At 48.0% G+C, this 26,475-nt stretch overlaps 2 protein-coding genes across 6 annotated transcripts in view; one reads left to right on the forward strand and one right to left on the reverse strand.

Moving 5' to 3' along the window:
- Window positions 1-23,680, reverse strand: part of PARPBP (PARP1 binding protein) — a 139,025-nt gene extending 115,345 nt beyond the window's left edge. For 2 of the 4 annotated variants that reach the window (XM_063927801.1, XM_063927798.1), the window contains exons 1-2: window positions 23,561-23,680; window positions 23,118-23,273 (exon numbers count right to left, since the gene is read on the reverse strand). In XM_063927801.1, coding sequence (XP_063783871.1) covers window positions 23,118-23,273; window positions 23,561-23,665 — 261 coding nt within the window. In that variant the 5' untranslated portion in view covers window positions 23,666-23,680. The other 2 variants (XM_063927799.1, XM_063927800.1) reach the window with 2 other exon arrangements.
- Window positions 23,664-26,475, forward strand: part of NUP37 (nucleoporin 37) — a 145,525-nt gene continuing 142,713 nt past the window's right edge. The window contains exon 1 of one of the 2 annotated variants that reach the window (XM_063927803.1): window positions 23,664-23,790. The gene's annotated coding sequence lies outside the window, so the exon portion shown is untranslated. Of the gene's footprint in view, window positions 23,805-26,475 lie in introns of both variants that reach the window. The other variant, XM_063927802.1, reaches the window with a different exon arrangement.

Below are 26,475 nucleotides of genomic sequence, written 5' to 3' on the forward strand. Positions count from 1 at the left end.
CAAGGCAGCATCTCTGATATGCTCTATGGTCATTTGAATGGCGTCCCTATCTAAGGTGTCAATTTCCGTAGATAAGGAATCTGCCCATGATACAACCTCACTACAAACCCAGGCCGACGCCATAGCCGGCCGAGCAATAGTACCGGAATGATTGTAAATGTGCTTTAAGGTAATTTCCTGCCTGCGATCAGCAGGTTCCTTGAGGGAAGCCGTATCCTGAGAAGGCAGTGCCACCTTTTTGGACAAACGTGTCAGCGCCTTGTCAACTTTTGGCGAAGATTCCCAGCGTATCCTATCAGTTTGTGGAAAAGGATACGCCATGAGAATCCTTTTGGGAACTTGTGGTCTCCTATCCGGAGATTCCCAATCCTTTTCGCACAAGTCACTTAATTCAAATGAGGATGGAAAAGTGACTTCAGGCTTTTTCCCTTTATACATGTGTACCCTCATGTCAGGGACAGGGGGTTCCTCAGTAATATGCAAAACCTCTTTAATGGCAATAATCATGTACCGAATACCTTTTGCCACCCTCGGCTGTAATTTTGCATCTTCATAGTCGACACTAGAGTCAGTATCTGTGTCATCGATCTGGGATATGGTGCGCTTCTGAGACCCCGAAGGACCTGGCGCCCCAGGGACAGGCATGGACTGGCTACCTGACTGATCCCTAGCGTCTGCTTTGTCTAATCATTTATGCAATAGATTGACATTTGCATTCAAGACATTCAGCATATCCACCCATTCCGGTGTTGGCGTTGCCGACCTGACATTCAAGCACTCCCCCTCCACATTAAGTGAGCCTTCCTTGTCAAACATGTCGACACACGCGTACCGACACACTTCACACACACACAGGGAACCCCTTTCTGAAGACAGTATCCCTGTCAAGGCCCTTTGGAGAGACAGAGAGAGAGTATGCCAGCACACACCCCAGCGCAATAACCCTGGAGACCAACACAAATTGTTTCTCCCCAGCAGCGCTGTATATGTAAACCGCCAATTATGTGCCCCCCCCTCTCTTTTAAGCACCCTTTCACCGTGTGTAAGCAGGGGATAGTCCGGGGAGCTTCCTCTCAGCAGTGCTGTGGAGAGAAAATGGCGCTGGTGAGTGCTGAGGGAGAAGCCCCACCCCCTCAGCGGCAGGCTTCTGTCCCGCTCAAACTTAGTGAAATATGGCGGGGGCTCTTTTATATACATGTATAGAGCCCACCTGTAGATGTATATAGTCTTTATGCCATGCAGAGGTTTATAGTGCCGCCCAGGGCGCCCCCCCCCTACGCCCTGCACCCTTACAGTGACCGGAGTATGTGAGGTGCATGGGAGCAATGACGCACAGCTGCAGTGCTGTGCGTTACCTCAGTGAAGCTGAAGGCTTCTGTCTTCTGTACTTCTAGCTCTGTGAGGAGAACGGCGGCGCGGCTCAGGGGGTGGACGCCCAGTAAGAACCTGCGTTCACCCCCTCTGGAGCTAATGGTGTCCAGTAGCCGAGGAAGCAGAGCCTATCTTTGACAAGAAGGTCTGCTCCTCTCTCCTCAGTCCCACGATGCAGGGAGCCTGTTGCCAGCAGTGCTCCCTGTGAAAAAGTAGTAAAAGGTAGAAAGAAAAAATCCAAACAAAAATGCTTCTAGGCAGAGAACTCTGGAGAGCTCTCTGCAGTGCACCCATCTTGCTCTGGGCACAGTGTAAACTGAGGTCTGGAGGAGGGGCATAGAGGGAGGAGCCAGTGCACACCCAGAATCCAAAGCTTTCTTAAAGTGCCCTATCTCCTGCGGAGCCCGTCTATTCCCCATGGTCCTTACGGAGTCCCAGCATTCTCAAGGACGTTAGAGAAATGGAGAGTGAAAAAGTACAAGCCAATCAGCTCCTAACTGCCTTTTTTCAAACACAGCCTGTGACATGGTAGTTAGGACCCGATTGGATGGTACTTTTTCACTCTCCTTTTTATCATTTTCCAAGCGATGATGCATCTAGCCCTAAATCTGCTGTCAGACTTGCCACGACAGGCTTTTTTTTTTTGGTACAACTTTCAGTTAAATTTGCAAAACCAATATTGGTCTCTAGCAATCAAGATAAAAATGACTGAAATCAAGATCAAAAGTAGTACAAAGTGTCGAAGTCAAAAATATTACAGCCATACGCACCAAGTACAAACTCCACACAGATGGCCTCCGTGCGCGTACTAGTTCTGCCGTGCGTGCACATACTCGCAAGTTGCGTATAACCGCTCACGCGGTGGTGCGTATTAGCGCGTGGTATGAGTAATTACGGTAGCATTTGTATTCGCATGGAAAAGCCACAAAGACACATTCCATATTTAATCCACATAGTGCACGATTTACACATAGCCTACATGCCCCACACCAGCGACTTATACTTACTTGAAAGGTACAATAGCAAAGGAATTCACCTTTACAGGATATGAGGGGACAGAATTAGGTTAGGAGGTGGTGTTTGGTATCCAGCTGTACAGTATATTAAGAGCAATATTCCAGTAGCAGTTTGCAGAAGATAGCACGCTCCTGCGCATAGATATGCGCAGGAACAGATTAATATTACACTGTATTTACTGTACTCTTGATATTCGGCGGGAACCCAGTGGATAACATCTGCAAGTGCACCTGGACCAGGCATCGCCCACCTATTCAAACCGACCTATGACCCCTCCTGTACTGTAAATGACCAGCCCTTTGACCTATGGGTGAAGAGATTAGTTTCTATTGTATCATGAAATGGACAAATGTATAAAAAGCCAAGCTGCCTGGCCGGTCACACATTCTCTGAAAGTCATCTATCTTGATTGACAGAGGACCGGGTGGCGCTTGCGAACAAACATATGTATCATTGATTGTAGCCTGTATCTCTTACTGTGAATTGTATTACTATTGTAACCCCCTGTTAGTAAATAACTGTTGGTGGGTCGGACCCCAACATATTTAAATACAATTGGTGTCGTGTCCCATTCCTGCTAAGGTTTAAGGTGTATTTCAGCCACACGTGTAGCTGCATTGTGCTTACAGCGTGTCTGTGTGTGTGTGTACGCAAAGTGTGTACTTTGTATGTCCGTTGCGGCGTGTGTACGCAAAGTGCATACACGGTACGGGCCTGTGTACACTAACGGGGTAAAAAGTATGTAGGTTAAGGATTACATTCAGCAGCGGCTAAGGTTTTAGTGTAAAAGGTATAGCTTTTCTGTCCTGTAAGTTAATCAGCATTAACAAAAGACACCTAAAGACAGGGTTCTGGCTCTTGTTGTTTTATAACAGCAGCCACTGAAACATGCCTTCTTTTCGTAGTATTGTTGCTGCAAGTCAAAAATGACCTTACTTTAAAGCTTGTTTTCTTCCTTCAGTGGCTAAATGCCTATCCAGTCAAAAGGTATGTTGTAGTTTGTAATATGCTCTTTTTAATGAGGGTTTTATTAAAAAAGAAAAATTTACTTTGATTTTTTTTTTTTCTATTCTGTTTCATGATATATGACACTTATTGCAAATGTAAACCCTTGTGGACAAAGGAGTTGAATAATCCCGCACCAGTTCTAATATGCTCTCCTATATATACAGATTAAATATACTGTACTGTGGACTTTTCTGCTTTACACAAGTAGTATCTTTGGTCATTCACCATGAATGTGTGTTCTTGTTTGCAGGTGGTCTCCTAGTGCTTATAGGTCCTAGACCCGCGTTTAAATACCAAAACCAGAGAGAGAAAAAATAAGATTTTACTCACCGGTAAATCTATTTCTCGTAGTCCGTAGTGGATGCTGGGAACTCCGAAAGGACCATGGGGAATAGCGGCTCCGCAGGAGACTGGGCACAACTAAAGAAAGCTTTTAGGTCACCTGGTGTGCACTGGCTCCTCCCACTATGACCCTCCTCCAAGCCTCAGTTAGGACACTGTGCCCGGACGAGCTGACATAATAAGGAAGGATTTTGAATCCCGGGTAAGACTCATACCAGCCACACCAATCACACCGTATAACTCGTGATACTATACCCAGTTTAACAGTATGAAAACAACTGAGCCTCTCAACAGATGGCTCAACAATAACCCTTTAGTTTACAAGTATTGCAGACAATCCGCACTTGGGATGGGCGCCCAGCATCCACTACGGACTACGAGAAATAGATTTACCGGTGAGTAAAATCTTATTTTCTCTGACGTCCTAGTGGATGCTGGGAACTCCGAAAGGACCATGGGGATTATACCAAAGCTCCCAAACGGGCGGGAGAGTGCGGATGACTCTGCAGCACTGAATGAGAGAACTCAAGGTCCTCCTCAGCCAGGGTATCAAATTTGTAGAATTTTGCAAACGTGTTAGCCCCTGACCAAGTAGCAGCTCGGCAAAGTTGTAAAGCCGAGACCCCTCGGGCAGCCGCCCAAGATGAGCCCACCTTCCTTGTGGAATGGGCTTTTACTGATTTAGGATGCGGCAGTCCAGCCGTAGAATGCGCCAGCTGAATTGTGCTACAAATCCAGCGAGCAATAGTCTGCTTAGAAGCAGGAGCACCCAGTTTGTTGGGTGCATCAGGATAAATAGCGAGTCAGTTTTCCTGACTCTAGCCGTCCTGGAAACATAAATTTTCAAGGCCCTGACTACGTCCAGTAACTTGGAATCCTCCAAGTCCCTAGTAGCCGCAGGCCCCACAATAGGTTGGTTCAGGTGAAAAGCTGATACCACCTTAGGGAGAAACTGGGGACTAGTCCTCAATTCCGTCCCTATCCATATGGAAAATCAGATAAGGGCTTTTACATGACAAAGCTGCCAATTCTGACACACGCCTGGCTGAAGCCAAGGCCAATAACATGACCACTTTCCACGTGAGATATTTTAGATCCACGGTTTTAAGTGGCTCAAACCAATGTGATTTTAAGAAACTCAACACCACGTTGAGATCCCAAGGTACCACTGGAGGCACAAACGGGGGCTGAATATGCAGCACTCCTTTCACAAACGTCTGAACTTCAGGTAGTGAAGCTAGTTCTTTCTGGAAGAAAATCGACAGAGCCGAGATCTGTACCTTAATGGAGCCTAATTTCAGGCCCATAGTCACTCCTGCTTGTAGGAAATGCAGAAATCGACCTAGTTGAAATTCCTCTGTTGGGGCCTTTTTGGCCTCACACCAAGCAACATATTTCCGCCATATGCGGTGATAATGCTTTGCAGTTACATCTTTCCTGGCTTTAATCAGCGTAGGAATGACTTCCTCCGGAATGCCCTTTTCCTTCAGGATCCGTCGTTCAACCGCCATGCCGTCAAACGCAGCCGCGGTAAGTCTTGGAACAGACAGGGCCCCTGCTGCAGCAGGTCCTGTCTGAGCGGCAGAGGCCATGGGTCCTCTGAGATCATCTCTTGAAGTTCCGGGTACCACGCTCGTCTTGGCCAATCCGGAACCACGAGTATTGTTCTTACTCCTCGTTTTCTTATTATTCTCAGTACCCTTGGTATGAGAGGCAGAGGAGGGAACACAAACTGACTGGTACACCCACGGTGTCACTAGAGCGTCCACAGCTATCGCCTGAGGGTCCCTTGACCTGGCGCAATATCTCTCTAGTTGTTTGTTTAGGCGGGATGCCATCATGTCCACCTGTGGCCGTTCCCATCGATTTACAATCAGCGTGAAGACTTCTGGATGAAGTCCCCACTCTCCCGGGTGGAGGTCGTGCCTGCTGAGAAAGTCTGCTTCCCAGTTGTCCACTCCCGGAATGAACACTGCTGACAGTGCTAGTACGTGATTTTCCGCCCATCGGAGAATCCTTGTGGCTTCTGCCATTGCCATCCTGCTTCTTGTGCCGCCCTGTCGATTTGCATGGGCGACTGCCGTGATGTTGTCTGACTGGATCAGTACCGGCTGGTGTAGAAAAAGCAGGGATTTTGCCTGACTTAGGGCATTGTAAATGGCCCTTAGTTCCAAAATATTTATTAGGCGATGCATCTGAAGATGCGATCCGGACCATTGGTCCAACAGGTCCCACTGAAAGATTCTGGCATGGAACCTGCCGAAAGGAATTGCTTCGTAAGAAGCCACCATCTTTCCCAGGACCCGCGTGCAGTGATGCACAGATACCTGTTTTGGTTTCAGGAGGTCTCTGACTAGAGATGACAGCTCCTTGGCTTTCTCCTCCGGGAGAAACACTTTTTTCTGGACTGTATCCAGAATCATACCCAGGAACAGTAGACGTGTCGTCGGAACCAGCTGTGATTTTGGAATATTCAGAATCCAACCGTGCTGGTGTAGCACCTCCTGAGATAGTGCTACTCCCACCAACAACTGCTCCTTGGACCTCGCCTTTATTAGGAGATCGTCCAAGTACGGGATAATTAAAACTCCCTTTCTTCGAAGGAGTATCATCATTTCCGCCATTACCTTGGTAAACACCCTCGGTGCCGTGGAGAGTCCAAACGGCAACGTCTGGAATTGGTAATGGCAATCCTGTACCACAAATCTGAGGTACTCCAGGTGAGGATAGTAAATGGGGACATGCAGGTAAGCATCCTTGATGTCCAGGGATACCATGTAATCCCCCTCGTCCAGGCTTGCAATAACCGCCCTGAGCGATTCCATCTTGAACTTGAATTTTTTTATGTATGTGTTCAAGGATTTCAAATTTAAAATGGGTCTCACCGAACCGTCCGGTTTCGGTACCACAAACAGTGTGGAATAGTAACCCCGTCCTTGTTGAAGTAGGGGCACCTTGATTATCACCTGCTGGGAATACAGCTTGTGAATTGCCGCTAGCACAGCCTCCCTGTCTGAAGGAGTAATCGGCAAGGCAGATTTTAGGAACCGGTGGGGTGGAGACGCCTCGAATTCCAGTTTGTACCCTTGAGATACTATTTGCAGGATCCAGGGATCCACCTGTGAGCGAGGCGAGCCCACTGATCGCTGAAATTTTTGAGGCGGCCCCCCACCGTACCTGGCTCCGCCTGTGGAGCCCCACCGTCATGCGGCGGACTCGGAAGAAGCGGGGGAGGACTTTTGCTCCTGGGAACCTACTGTTTGTTGCAGCCTTTTTCCCCTACCTCTGCCTCTGGACAGAAAGGACCCGCCTTTTCCACGCCTGTTTTTCTGAGTCCGAAAGGACTGTACCTGATAAAACGGCACCTTTTTAGGCTGTGAGGAAACATGGGGTAAAAATGCTGACTTCCCAGCAGTTGCTGTGGAAACTAGGTCCGAGAGACCATCCCCAAATAACTCCTCACCCTTATAAGGCAAAACTTCCATGTGCCTTTTTGAATCTGCATCCCCTGTCCACTGGCGAGTCCATAAGCCTCTCCTAGCAGAAATGGACAATGCACTTATTTTAGATGCCAGCCGGCAGATCTCCCTCTGTGCATCTCTCATGTATAAGACTGAGTCTTTTATATGCTCTATGGTTAGCAGAATAGTGTCCCTGTCTAGGGTGTCAATATTTTCTGACAGGGAATCTGACCACGCAGCGGCAGCACTGCACATCCATGCTGACGCAATAGCTGGTCCAAGTATAATGCCTGAGTGTGTATATACAGACTTCAGGATCGCCTCCTGCTTTCTATCAGCAGGTTCCTTGAGGGCGGCCGTATCCGGAGATGGTAGTGCCACCTTTTTAGACAAACGTGTGAGCGCTTTATCCACCCTAGGGGGTGTCTCCCAACGTGACCTATCCTCTGGCGGGAAAGGGAACGCCATTAGTAACTTCTTAGAGATTACCAATCTTTTATCAGGGAAAGCCCACGCTTCTTCACACACTTGATTTAATTCTTCTGATGGGGGAAAAACTACGGGTAGTTTTTTCTCCCCAAACATAATACCCTTTTTAGTGGTACCTGGGTTTATATCAGAAATTTGTAACACCTCTTTCATTGCTTCAATCATGCAACGAATGGCCTTAGTGGACATTAGACTAGACTCATCGTCGTCGACACTGGTGTCAGTATCCGTGTCGACATCCGCGTCTGCCATCTGAGGTAGCGGGCGTTTTAGAGCCCCCGATGGCCTTTGAGACGCCTGGACAGGCACAAGCTGAGAAGCCGGCTGTCCCGCATTTGGCATGTCGTCAAATTTTTTGTGTAAGGAGTCGACACGTGCACGCAATTCCTTCCATAAGTCCATCCACTCAGGTGTCTGCCCCGCAGGGGGTGACATCCCTTCTATAGGCATCTGCTCCGCCTCCACATCATTATCCTCATCAAACATGTCGACACAGCCGTACCGACACACCGCACACACACAGGGAATGCTCTAACAGAGGACAGGACCCACAAAAGCCCTTTGGGGAGACAGAGTGAGAGTATGCCAGCACACACCAGAGCGCTATATAATGCAGGGACTAACTGAGTTATGTCCCCTATAGCTGCTGTTATATATACTGCGCCTAAATTTAGTGCCCCCCCCCCCTCTCTTTTTTACCCTTTTCTGTAGTGTAGACTGCAGGGGAGAGCCAGGGAGCTTCCTTCCAGCGGATCTGTGAAGGAGAAATGGCGCCAGTGTGCTGAAGGAGATAGCTCCGCCCCTTTTTCGCGGACTTTTCTCCCGCTTTTTTATGGATTCTGGCAGGGGTAATTATCACATATATAGCCTCTGGGGCTATATATTGTGGTATTTTTGCCAGCCAAGGTGTTTTTATTGCTGCTCAGGGCGCCCCCCCCCAGCGCCCTGCACCCTCAGTGACCGGAGTGTGAAGTGTGTATGAGGAGCAATGGCGCACAGCTGCAGTGCTGTGCGCTACCTTGGTGAAGACGGATGTCTTCTGCCGCCGATTTTCCGGACCTCTTCTTGCTTCTGGCTCTGTAAGGGGGACGGCGGCGCGGCTCCGGGACCGAACACCAAGGCCAGTTCCATGCGGTCGATCCCTCTGGAGCTAATGGTGTCCAGTAGCCTAAGAAGCCCAAGCTAGCTGCAAGCAGGTAGGTTCGCTTCTTCTCCCCTTAGTCCCTCGCTGCAGTGAGCCTGTTGCCAGCAGGTCTCACTGTAAAATAAAAAACCTAATTATATACTTTCTTTTTAGAAGCTCAGGAGATCCCCTAGTGTGCATCCAACCTCGGCCGGGCACAAAATCTAACTGAGGCTTGGAGGAGGGTCATAGTGGGAGGAGCCAGTGCACACCAGGTGACCTAAAAGCTTTTAGTTGTGCCCAGTCTCCTGCGGAGCCGCTATTCCCCATGGTCCTTTCGGAGTTCCCAGCATCCACTAGGACGTCAGAGAAAGAAGCATTTTTGTTGGACGCACTAAACCACAATTCCTTTTTTAAATTAAAATAGCTGTTCTTTATTAGATATACATTAAAATCATTTTGGGAATTGGTGAAATATTAAAATATAGTGTGAATAAGAAAAAATAAGAATTTACTTACCGATAATTCTATTTCTCGGAGTCCGTAGTGGATGCTGGGGTTCCTGAAAGGACCATGGGGAATAGCGGCTCCGCAGGAGACAGGGCACAAAAAGTAAAGCTTTAGGATCAGGTGGTGTGCACTGGCTCCTCCCCCTATGACCCTCCTCCAAGCCAGTTAGGTACTGTGCCCGGACGAGCGTACACAATAAGGGAGGAATTTTGAATCCCGGGTAAGACTCATACCAGCCACACCAATCACACCGTACAACTTGTGATCTAAACCCAGTTAACAGTATGATAACAGCGGAGCCTCTGAAAAGATGGCTCACAACAATAATAACCCGATTTTTGTAACTATGTACAAGTATTGCAGATAATCCGCACTTGGGATGGGCGCCCAGCATCCACTACGGACTCCGAGAAATAGAATTATCGGTAAGTAAATTCTTATTTTCTCTATCGTCCTAGTGGATGCTGGGGTTCCTGAAAGGACCATGGGGATTATACCAAAGCTCCCAAACGGGCGGGAGAGTGCGGATGACTCTGCAGCACCGAATGAGAGAACTCCAGGTCCTCCTTAGCCAGGGTATCAAATTTGTAGAATTTAGCAAACGTGTTTGCCCCTGACCAAGTAGCTGCTCGGCAAAGTTGTAAAGCCGAGACCCCTCGGGCAGCCGCCCAAGATGAGCCCACCTTCCTTGTGGAATGGGCATTTACATATTTTGGCTGTGGCAGGCCTGCCACAGAATGTGCAAGCTGAATTGTATTACACATCCAACTAGCAATAGTCTGCTTAGAAGCAAGAGCACCCAGTTTGTTGGGTGCATACAGGATAACAGCAAGTCAGTTTTCCTGACTCCAGCCGTCCTGGAACATATTTTCAGGGCCCTGACAACATCTAGCAACTTGGAGTCCTCCAAGTCCCTAGTAGGTGCAAGGCACCACAATAAGCTGGTTCAGGTAAAACACTGACACCACCTTAGGGAGAGAACTGGGGACGAGTCCGCAGCTCTGCCCTGTCCGAATGGACAAACAGATATGGGCTTTTTTGAGAAAAAACCACCAATTTGACACTCGCCTGGTCCAGGCCAGGGCCAAGAGCATGGTCACTTTTCCTGTGAGATGCTTCAAATCCACAGATTTGACTGGTTTTAAACCAATGTGATTTGAGGAATCCCAGAACTACGTTGAGATCCCACAGTGCCACTGGAGGCACAAAAGGGGGTTGTATATGCAATACTCCCTTGACAACTTCTGGACTTCAGGAACTGAAGCCAATTCTTTCTGGAAGAAAATCGACAGGGCCGAAATTTGAACCTTAATGGACCCCAATTTGAGGCCCATAGACACTCCTGTTTGCAGGAAATGCAGGAAACGACCGAGTTGAAATTTCTTTGTGGGGCCTTCCTGGCCTCACACCACGCAACATATTTTCGCCACATGTGGTGATAATGTTGTGCGGTCACCTCCTTTCTGGCTTTGACCAGGGTAGGAATGACCTCTTCCGGAATGCCTTTTTCCCTTAGGATCCGGCTTTCCACCGCCATGCCGACAAACGCAGCTGCTGTAATTCTTGGAACAGACATGGTACTTGCTGAAGCAAGTCCCTTCTTAGCGGCAGAGGCCATAAGACCTCTGTAAGCATCTCTTGAAGTTCCGGGTACCAAGTCCTTCTTGGCCAATCCGGAGCCATGAGTATAGTTCTTACTCCTCTACGTCTTATAATTCTCAGCACCTTAGGTATGAGAAGCAGAGGAGGGAACACATACACCGACTGGTACACCCACGGTGTTACCAGAACGTCCACAGCTATTGCCTGAGGGTCTCTTGACCTGGCGCAATACCGGTCCCGTTTTTTGTTCAGACGGGACGCCATCATGTCCACCTTTGGTATTTCCCAACGGTTTACAATCATGTGGAAAAAACTTCCCGATGAAGTTTCCACTCTCCCGGGTGGAGGTCGTGCCTGCTGAGGAAGTCTGCTTCCCAGTTTCCATTCCCGGGATGAAACACTGCTGACAGTGCTATCACATGATTTTCCGCCCAGCGAAAAGTCCTTGCAGTTTTTGCCATCGCCCTCCTGCTTCTTGTGTCGCCCTGTCTGTTTACGTGGGCGACTGCCGTGATGTTTTTCCCACTGGATAAATACCGGCTGACCCTGAAGCAGAGGTCTTGCTAAGCTTAGAGCATTATAAATTTACCCTTAGCTCCAGTATATTTATGTGGAGAAAAGTCTCCAGACTTGATCACACTCCCTGGAAATTTTTCCCTGTGTGACTGCTCCCCAGCCTCTCGGGCTGGGCTCCGTGGTCACCAGCATCCAATCCTGAATGCCGAATCTGCGGCCCTCTAGAAGATGAGCACTCTATAACCACCACAGGAGAGACACCCTTGTCCTTGGATATAGGGTTATCCGCTGATGCATCTGAAGATGCGATCCGGGCCATTTGTCCAGCAGATCCCACTGAAAAGTTCTTGCGTGAAATCTGCCGAATGGAATTGCTTCGTAGGAAGCCACCATTTTTACCAGGACCCTTGTGCAATGATGCACTGTTTTTAGGAGGTTCCTGACTAACTCGGATAACTCCCTGGCTTTCTCTTCCGGGAGAAACACCTTTTTCTGGACTGTGTCCAGAATCATCCCTAGGCACAGCAGACGTGTCGTCGGATCAGCTGCGATTTTGGAATATTTAGAATCCACCCGTGCTGTTGTAGCAGTATCCGAGATAGTGCTACTCCGACCTTCAACTGTTCCCTGGACTATGCCCTTATCAGGAAATCGTCCAAGTAAGGGATACTTAAGACGCCTTTTCTTCGAAGAAGAATCATCATTTCGGCCATTACCTTGGTAAAGACCCGGGGTGCCGTGGACAATCCAAACGGCAGCGTCTGAAACTGATAGTGACAGTTCTGCACCACGAACCTGAGGTACCCTTAGTGAGAAGGGCAAATTTGGGACATAGAGGTAAGCATCCCTGATGTCCCGGGACACTATATAGTCCTCTTCTTCCTGGTTCGTTATCACTGCTCTGAGTGACTCCATCTTGATTTGAACCTTTGTAAGTGTTCAAAAAAATTTTTAGAATAAGTCTCACCTAGCCTTCTGGCTTCAGTACCACAATATAGTGTGGAATAATACCCCTTTTCTTGTAGTAGGAGGGGTAATTTAGTTATCACCTGCTGGGAATACAGCTTGTGAATTTTTTTCCATACTGCCTCCTTGTCGGAGGGAGACCTTGGTAAAGCAGACTTCAGGAGCCTGCGAAGGTGAAACGTCTCGACCTTCCAATCTGTACCCCTGGGATACTACTTGTAGGATCCAGGGGTCCTGTACGGTCTCAGCGCCATGCTGAGAACTTGTCAGAAGCGGTGGAACGCTTCTGTTCCTGGGAATGGGCTGCCTGCTGCAGTCTTCTTCCCTTTCCTCTATCCCTGGGCAGATATGATCTTATAGGGACGAGAGGACTGAGGCTGAAAAGACGGTGTCTTTTTCTGCAGAGATGTGACTTAGGGTAAAAAACGGTGGATTTTCCAGCAGTTGCCGTGGCCACCAGGTCCGATGGACCGACCCCAAATAACTCCTCTTCCTTTATACGGCAATACACCTTTGTGCCGTTTGGAATCTGCATCACCTGACCACTGTCGTGTCCATAACATCTTTTGGCAGTTATGGACATCGCATTTACTCATGATGCCAGAGTGCAAATATCCCTCTGTGCATCTCGCATATATAGAAATACATCCTTTAAATGCTCTATAGTCAATAAAATACTGTCCCTGTCAAGGGTATCAATATTTTTAGTCAGGGAATCCGACCAAGCCACCCCAGCTCTGCACATCCAGGCTGAGGCGATCGCTGGTCGCAGTATAACACCAGTATGTGTGTATATACTTTTTATGATATTTTTCCAGCCTACTGTCAGCTGGTCCTTGAGGACGGCCCTATCTATAGACGGTACCGCCACTTGTTTTGATAAGCGTGTGAGCGCCTTATCCACCTTAAGGGGTGTTTCCCAACGCGCCCTAACTTCTGGCGGGAAAGGGTATACCGCCCATAATTTTCTATCGGGGGGAACCCACGCATCATCACACACTTTATTTAATTTATCTGATTCAGGAAAAACTATGGTAGTTTTTTCACATCCCACATAATACCCTCTTTTGTGGTACTTGTAGTATCAGAAATATGTAACACCTCCTTCATTGCCTTTAACGTGTGGCCCTAATAAGGAATACGTTTGTTTATTCACCGTCGACACTGGATTCAGTGTCCCTGTCTGTGTCTGTGTCGACCGACTAAAGTAAACGGGCGTTTTAAAACCCCTGACGGTGTTTTTGAGACGTCTGGACCGGTACTAATTGTTTGTCGGCCGTCTCATGTCGTCAACCGACCTTGCAGCGTGTTGACATTATCACGTAATTTCCTAAATAAGCCATCCATTCCGGTGTCGACTCCCTAGAGAGTGACACCACCATTACAGGCAATTGCTCCGCCTCCTCACCAACATCGTCCTCCTACATGTCGACACACACGTACCGACACACAGCACACACACAGGGAATGCTCTGATAGAGGACAGGACCCACTAGCCCTTTGGAGAGACAGAGGGAGAGTTTGCCAGCACACACCAAAAACGCTATAATTATATAGGGACAACCTTATATAAGTGTTTTCCCTTATAGCATCTTAATATATATAAGCATATCGCCAAATTAGTGCCCCCCTCTCTGTTTTAACCCTGTTTCTGTAGTGCAGTGCAGGGGAGAGCCTGGGAGCCTTCCCTCCAGCCTTTCTGTGAGGGAAAATGGCGCTGTGTGCTGAGGAGATAGGCCCCGCCCCTTTTTCGGCGGCCTCGTCTCCCGCTCTTAACGGATTCTGGCAGGGGTTAAATATCTCCATATAGCCTCCGGAGGCTATATGTGAGGTATTTTTAGCCAAAATAGGTATTCATTTGCCTCCCAGGGCGCCCCCCTCCCAGCGCCCTGCACCCTCAGTGACTGCCGTGTGAAGTGTGCGGAGAGGAAAATGGCGCACAGCTGCAGTGCTGTGCGCTACCTTTAGAAGACTGAGGAGTCTTCTGCCGCCGATTCTGGACCTCTTCTTACTTCAGCATCTGCAAGGGGGCCGGCGGCAAGGCTCCGGTGACCATCCAGGCTGTACCTGTGATCGTCCCTCTGGAGCTGATGTCCAGTAGCCAAGAAGCCAATCCATCCTGCACGCAGGTGAGTTCACTTCTTCTCCCCTCTGTCCCTCGTTGCAGTGATCCTGTTGCCAGCAGGACTCACTGTAAAGTAAAAAACCTAAGCTAAACTTTCTCTAAGCAGCTCTTTAGGAGAGCCACCTAGAATTGCACCCTTCTCGGCCGGGCACAAAAATCTAACTGGCTTGGAGGAGGGTCATAGGGGGAGGAGCCAGTGCACACCACCTGATCCTAAAGCTTTACTTTTTGTGCCCTGTCTCCTGCGGAGCCGCTATTCCCCATGGTCCTTTCAGGAACCCCAGCATCCACTAGGACGATAGAGAAACAAGATGTGATATTAAAAACTACTCTATTCTGATCAGTGATCTTTCAATGTGAATTTTAATATACAATAAATGGCTGCTCTGCCTATGAATTATTTTAGTGTTGATGCTTTATTTATATTGTCCTGTACATTGCTTTCTTAATTGATGCGACAGACATGCAGTGTGAGTTTTTTTTCTTCTATGTTGGGAAGATGAAGATATCACACTTACAGATACCTCAGTAGAATGTAACCATTTATACCGTTACTAACATATAATTCAACAGTGTATCAATATTTGCTCTCCATACAGAAGGTGATTAATTCTTCACCTGCCTTCAAACACCACACTGTTTCCTATTAGTATCTGTCAGGAAAAGATATATTATATCCTTTATTGGAAAGTACCATGTGTGTTTATTACCACTGAACTTTCCCATTGTAGATGGGTTTCCCGCAGTATATTTACTATGATCTTATCTAGGCCTAGTTGTCAACTATACAGTCATAGATCATACTGCTCTGCTAATATTATAGCTTATTTATCTTCCATGAAACCCCCCATAAGGTTGTGTCGGTGTAAGTGTTATCATATTGGTAATGATTCAGATCTTGTCACATACTGTACAGCCGTCTTGGCTGGATAATTTAGCATTCCACTGCACCTTAATAGTATTTCTCTGACGTCCTAAGTGGATGCTGGGGACTCCGTCAGGACCATGGGGAATAGCGGCTCCGCAGGAGACAGGGCACAAAAGTAAAAGCTTTAGGATCAGGTGGTGTGCACTGGCTCCACCCCCTATGACCCTCCTCCAAGCCTCAGTTAGATTTTTGTGCCCGGCCGAGAAGGGTGCAATCTAGGTGGCTCTCCTAAAGAGCTGCTTAGAGTAAAAGTTTTGTTAGGTTTTTTTATTTTCAGTGAGTCCTGCTGGCAACAGGCTCACTGCATCGAGGTACTTAGGGGAGAGAAGTGAACTCACCTGCGTGCAGGATGGATTGGCTTCTTAGGCTACTGGACACCATTAGCTCCAGAGGGAGTCGGAACACAGGTCTCACCCTGGGGTTCGTCCCGGAGCCGCGCCGCCGACCCCCTTGCAGATGCCGAAAAGTGAAGAGGTCCAGAAACCGGCGGCAGAAGACTTTTCAGTCTTCACAAGGTAGCGCACAGCACTGCAGCTGTGCGCCATTGTTGTCAGCACACTTCATAGCAGCGGTCACTGAGGGTGCAGGGTGCTGGGGGGGGCGCCCTGGGCAGCAATGATAGTACCTTATTCTGGCTAAAAATACATCACATATAGCCCCTGGGGGCTATATGGATGTATTTAACCCCTGCCAGGTCTCAGAAAAACGGGAGAAGAAGCCCGCCGAAAAGGGGGCGGGGCCTATTCTCCTCAGCACACAGCGCCATTTTCCCTCACAGAAATGCTGGTGGGAAGGCTCCCAGGCTCTCCCCTGCACTGCACTACAGAAACAGGGTTAAAACAGAGAGGGGGGGCACTTATTTGGCGATATGTATATATATAATAAAATGCTATAAGGGAAAAACACTTATATAAAGGTTGTCCCTGTATAATTATAGCGTTTTTGGTGTGTGCTGGCAAACTCTCCCTCTGTCTCCCCAAAGGGCTAGTGGGGTCCTGTCCTCTATCAGAGCATTCCCTGTGTGTGTGCTGTGTGTCGGTACGTGTGTGTCGACATGTAGGAGGACGATGTTGGTGAGGAGGCGGAGCAATTGCCTGTAATGGTGATGTCACTCTCTAGGGAGTCGACACCGGAATGGATGGCTTATTTAAGGAATTACGTGATAATGTCAACACGCTGCAAGGTCGGTTGACGACATGAGACGGCCGGCAAACCAATTAGTACCTGTCCAGGCGTCTCAAACACCGTCAGGGGCGTTAAAACGTCCTTTTACCTCAGTCGGTCGACACAGACACAGACACGGACACTGACTCCAGTGTCGACGGTGAAGAAACAAACGTATTTTCCTTTAGGGCCACACGTTACTTGTTAAGGGCAATGAAGGAGATGTTACATATTTCTGATACTACAAGTACCACAAAAAAGGGTATTATGTGGAGTGTGAAAAAACTACATGTGGATTTTCCTGAATCAGATAAATTAAATGAAGTGTGTGATGATGCGTGGGTTTCCCCCGACAGAAAATTATTGGCGGTATACCCTTTCCCGCCAGAAGTTATGGCGCGTTGGGAAACACCCCTTAGGGTGGATAAGGCGCTCACACACTTATCAAAACAAGTGGCGTTACCGTCTCCAGATACGGCCGCCCTCAAGGAGCCAACTGATAGGAGGCTGGAAAATATCCTAAAAAGTATATACACACATACTGGTGTTATACTGCGACCAGCGATCGCCTCAGCCTGGATGGGCAGCGCTGGGGTGGCTTTGTCGGATTCCCTGACTGGAAATATTGATACCCTTGACAGGGACAGTATTTTATTGACTATAGAGCATTTAAAGGATGCATTTCTATATATGCGAGATGCACAGAGGGATATTTGCACTCTGGCATCAAGAGTAAGTGCGATGTCCATATCTGCCAGAAGATGTTTATGGACACGACAGTGGTCAGGTGATGCAGATTCCAAACGACACATGGAAGTATTGCCGTATAAAGGGGAGGAGTTATTTGGGGTCGGTCCATCGGATCTGGTGGCCACGGCAACAGCTGGAAAATCCACCTTTTTACCCCAAGTCACATCTCAGCAGAAAAAGACATCGTCTTTTCAGCCTCAGTCCTTTCGTCCCCATAAGGGAAGAAGACTGCAGCAGGCAGCCCATTCCCAGGAACAGAAGCCTTCCACCGCTTCTGCCAAGTCCTCAGCATGACGCTGGGGCCGTACAAACAGGTGCGGTGGGGGGTCGTCTCAAGAGTTTCAGCACGCAGTGGGCTTACTCGCAAGTGGACCCCTGGATCCTACAAGTAGTATCCCAGGGGTACAGATTGGAGATTCGAGACGTCTCCCCCTCGCAGGTTCCTGAAGTTTGCTTTACCAACGTCTCCCTCCGACAGGGAGGCAGTATTGGAAACAATTCACAAGCTGTATTCCCAGCAGGTGATAATCAAAGTACCCCTCCTACAACAAGGAAAGGGGTATTATTCCACACTATATTGTGGTACTGAAGCCAGACGGCTCGGTGAGACCTATTCTAAATCTGAAATATTTGAACACTTACATACAAAGGTTCAAATCAAGATGGAGTCACTCAGAGCAGTGATAGCGAACCAGAAAGAAGGGGACTATGTGTCCCTGGACATCAAGGATGCTTACCTCCATGTCCCAATTTGCCCTTCTCACCAAGGGTACCTCAGGTTCGTGGTACAAAACTGTCACTATCAGTTTCAGACGCTGCCGTTTGGATTGTCCACGGCACCCCGGGTCTTTACCAAGGTAATGGCCGAAATGATGATTCTTCTTCAAAGAAAAGGCGTCTTAATTATCCCTTACTTGGACGATCTCCTGATAAGGGCAAGGTCCAGAGAACAGTTGGAGGTCGGAGTAGCACTATCTCAAGTAGTTCTACGACAGCACGGGTGGATTCTAAATATTCCAAAATCGCAGCTGTCTCCGACGACACGTCTACTGTTCCTAGGGATGATTCTGGACACAGTCCAGAAAAAGGTGTTTCTCCCGGAGGAGAAAGCCAGGGAGTTATCCGAGCTAGTCAGGAACCTCCTAAAACCAGGCCAAGTGTCAGTGCATCAATGCACAAGGGTCCTGGGAAAAATGGTGGCTTCTTACGAAGCGATTCCATTCGGCAGATTCCACGCAAGAACTTTTCAGTGGGATCTGCTGGGAAAATGGTCCGGATCGCATCTTCAGATGCATCAGCGGATAACCCTGTCTCCAAGGACAAGGGTGTCTCTTCTGTGGTGGCTGCAGAGTGCTCATCTACTAAAGGGCCACAGATTCGGCATTCAGGACTGGGTCCTGGTGACCACGGATGCCAGCCTGAAAGGCTGGGGAGCAGTCACACAAGGAAAAAATTTCCAGGGAGTGTGATCAAGTCTGGAGACTTCTCTCCACATAAATATACTGGAGCTAAGAACAATTTACAATGCTCTAAGCTTAGCAAGACCTCTGCTTCAAGGTCAGCCGGTATTGATCCAGTGGGACAACATCACGGCAGTCGCCCACGTAAACAGACAGGGCGGCACAAGAAGCAGGAGGGCAATGGCAGAAACTGCAAGGATTCTTTGCTGGGCGGAAAATCATGTGATAGCACTGTCAGCAGTGTTCATTCCGGGAGTGGACAACTGGGAAGCAGACTTCCTCAGCACGACCTCCACCCGGGATAGTGGGGACTTCATCGGGAAGTCTTCCACATGATTGTGAACCGTTGGGAAAGACCAAAGGTGGACATGATGGCGTCCCGCCTGAACAAAAAACTGGACAGGTATTGCGCCAGGTCAAGAGACCCTCAGGCAATAGCTGTGGACGTTCTGGTAACACCGTGGGTGTACCAGTCGGTGTATGTGTTCCCTCCTCTGCTTCTCATACCTAAGGTACTGAGAATTATAAGACGTAGAGGAGTAAGAACTATACTCGTGGCTCCGGATTGGCCAAGAAGGACTTGGTACCCGGAACTTCAAGAGATGCTCACAGAGGACTCATGGCCTCTGCCGCTTAGAAGGGACTTGCTTCAGCAAGTACCATGTCTGTTCCAAGACTTACCGCGGCTGCGTTTGACGGCATGGCGGTTGAACGCCAGATCCTAAGGGAAAAAGGCATTCCGGAAGAGGTCAATCCTACCCTGGTCAAAGCCAGGAAGGAGGTGACCGCACAACATTATCACCACATGTGGCGAAAATATGTTGCGTGGTGTGAGGCCAGGAAGGCCCCACGAAGATATTTCAACTCGGTCGATTCCTGCATTTCCTGCAAACAGGAGTGTCTATGGGCCTCAAATTGTGGTCCATTAAGGTTCAAATTTCGGCCCTGTCGATTTTCTTCCAGAAAGAATTGGCTTCAGTTCCTGAAGTCCAGAAGTTTGTCAAGGGAGTACTGCATATACAACCCCCTTTTGTGCCTCCAGTGGCACTGTGGGATCTCAACGTAGTTCTGGGATTCCTCAAATCACATTGGTTTAAACCGCTCAAATCTGTGGATTTGAAATATCTCACATGGAAAGTGACCATGATGTTGGCCTTGGCCTCGGCCAGGCGAGTGTCAGAATTGGCGGCTTTGTCTCACAAAAGCCCATATCTGATTGTCCATTCGGACAGTGCAGAGCTGCAGACTCGTCCCCAGTTTCTCCCTAAGGTGGTGTCAGCGTTTCACCTGAACCAGCTTATTGTGGTACCTGCGCCTACTAGGGACTTGGAGGACTCCAAGTTGATAGATGTTGTCAGGGCCCTGAAAATATAGGTTTCCAGGACGGCTGGAGTCAGGAAAACTGACTTGCTGTTATCCTGTATGCACCCAACAAACTGGGTGCTCTTGCTTCTAAGCAGACGATTGCTAGTTGGATGTGTAGTACAATTCAGCTTGCACATTCTGTGGCAGGTCTGCCACAGCCAAAATATGTAAATGCCCATTCCACAAGGAAGGTGGGCTCATCTTGGGCGGCTGCCCGAGGGGTCTCGGCTTTACAACTTTGCCGAGCTGCTACTTGGTCAGGGACACACCCTGGCTGAGGAGGACCTGGAGTTCTCTCACTCGGTGCTGCAGAGTCATCCGCACTCTCCCGCCCGTTTGGGAGCTTTGGTATAATCCCCATGGTCCTGACGGAGTCCCCAGCATCCACTTAGGACGTCAGAGAAAATAAGAATTTACTTACCGATAATTCTATTTCTCGTAGTCCGTAGTGGATGCTGGGCGCCCATCCCAAGTGCGGATTGTCTGCAATACTTGTACATAGTTATTGTTACAAAAATCGGGTTATTATTGTTGTGAGCCATCTTTTCAGAGGCTCCGCTGTTATCATGCTGTTAACTGGGTTCAGATCACAGGTTGTACAGTGTGATTGGTGTGGCTGGTATGAGTCTTACCCGGGATTCAAAATCCTTCCTTATTGTGTACGCTCGTCCGGGCACAGTATCCTAACTGAGGCTTGGAGGAGGGTCATAGGGGGAGGAGCCAGTGCACACCACCTGATCCTAAAGCTTTTACTTTTGTGCCCTGTCTCCTGCGGAGCCGCTATTCCCCATGGTCCTGACGGAGTCCCCAGCATCCACTACGGACTACGAGAAATAGAATTATCGGTAAGTAAATTCTTATTTTATTCAGCGCTGTATCACCCACATTGCACACTTTGGAATTTATGATTTTATTACCTATAATTGTGAGTGTAATCAAGGGGGTGATCGTTAATATTACTACTCCGCTATTGTGATTTATACCGCTACATCAGTGCTGTACTTCCCCAGACCTGCACATATTAGTGTTCATACTTTTACTGAGGGTGCAGTCTGAAGGGTGGTGGTTCACGCTGCCGTTCGGCTGTGTTAACCCCACTAGCTCAACGCTGAGCCTAGCGTGTGTAAGATCTGACGCTGAGAGTCACACGCTCACTCCCTCCTCTCTCCGTCTGACGGCTTCCACATGAGACGCCGCTGCCGGCAGCGGAGATCGTGGGGGAGAGTGCTCACTCAAAATATATAAGGCTTGGCTCACTAGGACATGTACATTATATAATCACATTTACTATTCACATTGAATTTCTACACACTGATCAGAAGCAGCCCACGGCCGTTCCACCTTAGGCTTCCTCAGGGCTCTGAGCCCCAGCGTGGCGAGTGCTCGAAAGCCCCTTGCAGGCTCGCTGCACTTGCCATGCTGCAGGAACGGTGGCTCGCCACAGGTTATATTCTCCCTCTATGGGTGTCATGGACACCCACCGAGGGAATAAAGCCTGTGGCACTGGTATTCCAGCATCATCATTTAACCACGTCGGGATTCTGGCGTTGGCATTGTGACCGCCAGGATCCGGACAGGTGGTCTCGTGATTGCCTCCCGTATTGATACATTGTGGTTCCAGGATTGATCCAAAACGCACAATGAATCTGACACGGAGATTAATCTGAGGGGCAGATTTATTAAGCTCGGTGAAGTGATAAAGTGGAAGGTGATAAAGGACCAGCCAATCAGATCCTTACTGCCATGTCACAGGCTGGGTTTGAAAAATGACAGTTAGGAGCTGACTGGCTGGTACTTTATCACCTTCCACTTTATCACTTCACCGAGCTTAATAAATCTGCCCCAGAATCTTCAATGCCAATGCCTACTCAACATTGCCTCTCTGAAGACACAGCCCATTGCTGTACCACGGAAAGCTATACAGGTTGAGTATCCCTTATCCAAAATGCTTGGGACCAGAGGAATTTTGGATATCGGATTTTTCCGTATTTTGGAATAATTGCATACCATAGTGAGATATAATGGTGATGGGACCTAAATATAAGCACAGAATGCATTTATGTTTCATATACACCTTATACACACACAGCCTGAAGGTCATTTTAGACAATATTTTTTATAACTTTCTGCATTAAACAAAGTGTGTCTACATTCACACAATTCATTTATGTTTCATATACACCTTATACACACAGCCTAGAGGTCATTTAATACAATATGTTTAATAACTTTGTGTATTAAACAAAGTTTGTGTACATTGAGCCATCAAAAAACAAAGGTTTCCCTTTCTCACTCTCACTCAAAAAAGTCCGTATTTCGGAATATTTGGATATGGGATACTCAACCTGTATTCTATAACCCCTCCCCACCAGTGGCCAACGCACATAAATGCACAGTATTCCTAATAGGAATGGAGAGATCACCGATGCAGGGCCAGACTTCTTTCAGAGCCTTTGTTCCTACGGGTGCACTGTATGTGAATATATTCAGGTGGTATTACATTTCTTATTGTTGCGAAACGCAGTGATAATAAATCAATTATTGCAGTGGTTCTCAAACTCGGTCCTCAGGACCCCACATGGTTCACGTTTTCCATGTCACCCAGCAGGTGCCCTGTACATCAACAACGGTCACATTTTAAAAATCTACATATGACCTGCAAAACATGAACCGTGTGGGGTCCTGAGGACAGAGTTTGAGAACCTGTGAGTTATTGTGCCTAACTCCTGATCACTGATAAAATGTAACCCTAAGGGCGATAACGATAAGGGAATACATTTGGTAGAATTAAAACACAACACAAACTGCGGGAAAGTGGGCAAGATACATGTGATCAGTTGGTGCAAAAGGTTGTAGAGAAAAAAAAAAAAAAACGTTTTCTAGTGAATACAATAGATTAAATGTCAGTACTACTACTTACTTTTCGATTGACTTCTGCCAGCGCTAACTGCAAAGTGAGTAGCATGTTGTCAGCGCCGCACACAGTGGTTCTCTCAGACTGGCACACAAGGGACCACTGCTGTCTGAAGCATTTGATCAAACCGGACACCTGAAGCTGGTGAGAAGCCATCTGAGCCTGCAAGGACACACAAGTCACCAGTTACACACTGCTCCCACCCATAGAGCAACACTCTACTCATACGTATATAATGTGCCCTTAGCACACGCACAGGTGCCAGTGGGACCCAACAGAAGCCTTCCATAGCGCCACAACTGATGTGGGGGCAACATGTTACATGCTACTACACCTGCCTTTTAGAGTGGGAGACGGTGAGCAGCAGCCGGTGGACGCCGCACGGGTAATATGATCAGTGTCACTGTCCCCTACTCCGCAGCAGCCCAGCACTGCTATGCTATACTTACTACGTGCCTCCTATGATTCCTGCACCAGCACAGCGCTCCAACGGCTGACAGCAATACAGCTATACAAAAGCGTGAATGAAAAAGTTTAAATGCTAGACGCGTCATTGCCTCTGTAGCCAATCAGAGACTGCGACCCAAAACCCCGGATGTACAAGCCACTCGCCGCCACAAATCACCAGCCTGAGCTACGAATCCGCCGGCGGGAGCGGCAGCACCACTACTACTATCAAGTACGGTGTGTAGTGTAAGTGTAACAGGGGTTTGGGCACGGTGACACCGGGTATATGTGTAATAGGACTCCGCGGAGTGTTTTAGCATCTAACCAGTAAACTCTTGTACACCCGGGCACGTTTGGGTCACACACGCCTGCATACCTCCCAGCATTACTTATTTGAAATTCGGAACATTAAGGTCTAACGCTAGGGATAGACACTAGGGGGTATATTTATTAAAGCGCTGGTTTTTATGAGTAGAGCTCAGCTGTCGCCCATAGTTAACCAGTCAGATTCTCGCTAAATCTTCTTCAATATGCTGAAGCAGCAAGTCCGCAAGGGGCTCATTTGCACTTGCCACGCTATTGGTATGCCAGCGGTCGGGATTCCGGCGCCGGTATGCTGGTTGCCGGGAGCCCGTCCGCCGGCATACAATACTACACCCCAGTCAGACAATGCCATGGCAGTGGCGTATATCAATCGGCAAGGAGGGACAAAAAGCAGATCCTGCATGCGAGAGGTGTCAAAGATACTCCTGTGGGTGGAAAGAAATGCAAGAGCTATGTCGGCAATCTTCATTCCGGGTGTGGACAACTGGGAGGCGGACTTCCTGTGTCCTCACGATCTCCACCCGGGAGAGTTGGGTCTCCACCATCTGGTGTTCCAGCAGATCATCGACCGGTGGGGTTGCCCACAAATAGACATGATGGCTTCTCGTCTCAACAAGAAACTTCCCTGGTGTTGCTCATGGACCAGGGACCCTCAGGCGAGGGCAATAGATGCACTGGTGTCGCCTTGGCCTTACCGGCTGGTCTACCTGTTTCCTCTGATCCCATTGCTCCCAAGAGTGCTAAAGCGGATCAGGAATCAGTATCCAGGCAATTCTGCCCCCGAATTGGCCTCGGAGGGCATGGTACGTGTATCTTCTGGATATGTCCGTCGAAGACCCTTGGCCTCTACCACTAAGAAGCGATCTTCTTCAACAAAGGCCGTTCGTCTACCCGGACTTACGGTGACTTTGTTTGATGGCATGGAGGTTGAGCAGAACATTCTAGCTCACAAGGGCCTTTCCTAAAAGGTTATTGCAACCATGGTCCAGGCCAGGAAACCTGTGACGTCAAAACACTATCATATATGGAGGAGATATGTCTCTTGGTGCGAGGAACGCATGTTTCCGCCTGCAGTGTTTCACTTGGGACGTTTCCTACAGGCTGGTGTGGATAAGAACAGCAACGCTCATGGGAACAAAAAATAGATCAGAATAAAAGGAGAGCTGACATGTCTTAAAGTGTAAAATGTTTATTAACTCTAAAAATTAGACACAATGGCATCACAAACCAATATTATATTAAACACATGAATAAGACAAATAAAAGTAATTGAATATGATCATTGTTCACTGGGTCACCACAATCAGATAAGTATCAATACTGCAGAAGATGTAAAAGCTGTTCATTTAGCAACTGTTGCGATTTATTGTTGTATGTGGCTAAAATGGTTATAATGTGTCCCAACAGAAGTTACTTTGTGCACAAGTAGTAACTATTCATCAGACTATCACTCAGCCCAAATAATATGCAGAGGAAGAGGTAATAAAGGCAGCCGGAGCAGATATCAGGTGTTAGATTACCTCTCTCCTGGGCTGGCGACCCCTGATAACAGTTCACTGCGTGATAGTGTCTAATCCGACAAACAGCCGATGGAACAGATAGCAATTATCCGTCCTCCTCCCAGCATTTGAGCGGCTAAATTCACCCGACTGAGGGAAGACTCCCGCTGCACATTGTGGTTCATTCCAGCAAACCTGCCGCAGGTTCCTCTCCCTTCACCAGCATTACAAGTGGGCACCAATGTAGGCTTCACCCGAGGACGCTTGGGTCGTCAGCCCACGGGAGAGGTAACCCTATACCTGCTATCTGTTCCATCGGCTGTTCGTCGGATTAGACACTATCATGCAGTGAACTGTTACCGGGGATCACCAGCCCAGGAGAGAGGTAATCTAACACCTGATATCTGCTGCCTGTTGGGTCATATATAATTTCACAGTGAACTATTACCGCTTCCTCTGCATATTATTTGTGCTGAGTGATAAGGGCCGTATTCACGGGCAAATCTGGGGAGAGATGTGTGCTGAGCGTGTGTGTGGGGGGAGGGGATGACGACAGGGGGGCTGCTCATTTCACCAGCGGGTGATATAAGCGATGTGCTAGATTGAGCCTGCAGCCAATCTAGCACCAGCGATAGTGACTCGCATCGCTATCGCTGTGTGGGGTACACACAGACAGATCATGCTTAAAATCTAAGAAATCTAGTCAGATTGCTTAGATTATCGCTCCGTGAGTACCCCCCTTTAGTCTGATGAATAGTTACTACTTGTGCACAAAGTAACTACTGCTGGGACACATTATAACCATTTTAGCCACATACAGCAATAATCGCAACAGTTGTTAAATGAAAAGCTTTTTCATCTTCTGCAGTATTGAGTCTAAATTTTTCAAGCAATTTGATTTCTATTATGCTTTGTGGATTGACACCTGCCTGCTGATACAATTGATGCTTATCTGATTGTGGTGACCCAGTGAACAACTATCATAATCAATTTCTTTTCTCATTTGTCTTATTCATGTGTTTTTTAATATAATATTGGTTTGTGATGCCATTGTGTCTAATTTTTAGACTTAATAAACATTTTTACACATGAAT

Source organism: Pseudophryne corroboree, chromosome 6, assembly GCF_028390025.1.
Source record: "Pseudophryne corroboree isolate aPseCor3 chromosome 6, aPseCor3.hap2, whole genome shotgun sequence".
In the NCBI taxonomy this organism is placed as follows: domain Eukaryota; kingdom Metazoa; phylum Chordata; class Amphibia; order Anura; family Myobatrachidae; genus Pseudophryne; species Pseudophryne corroboree.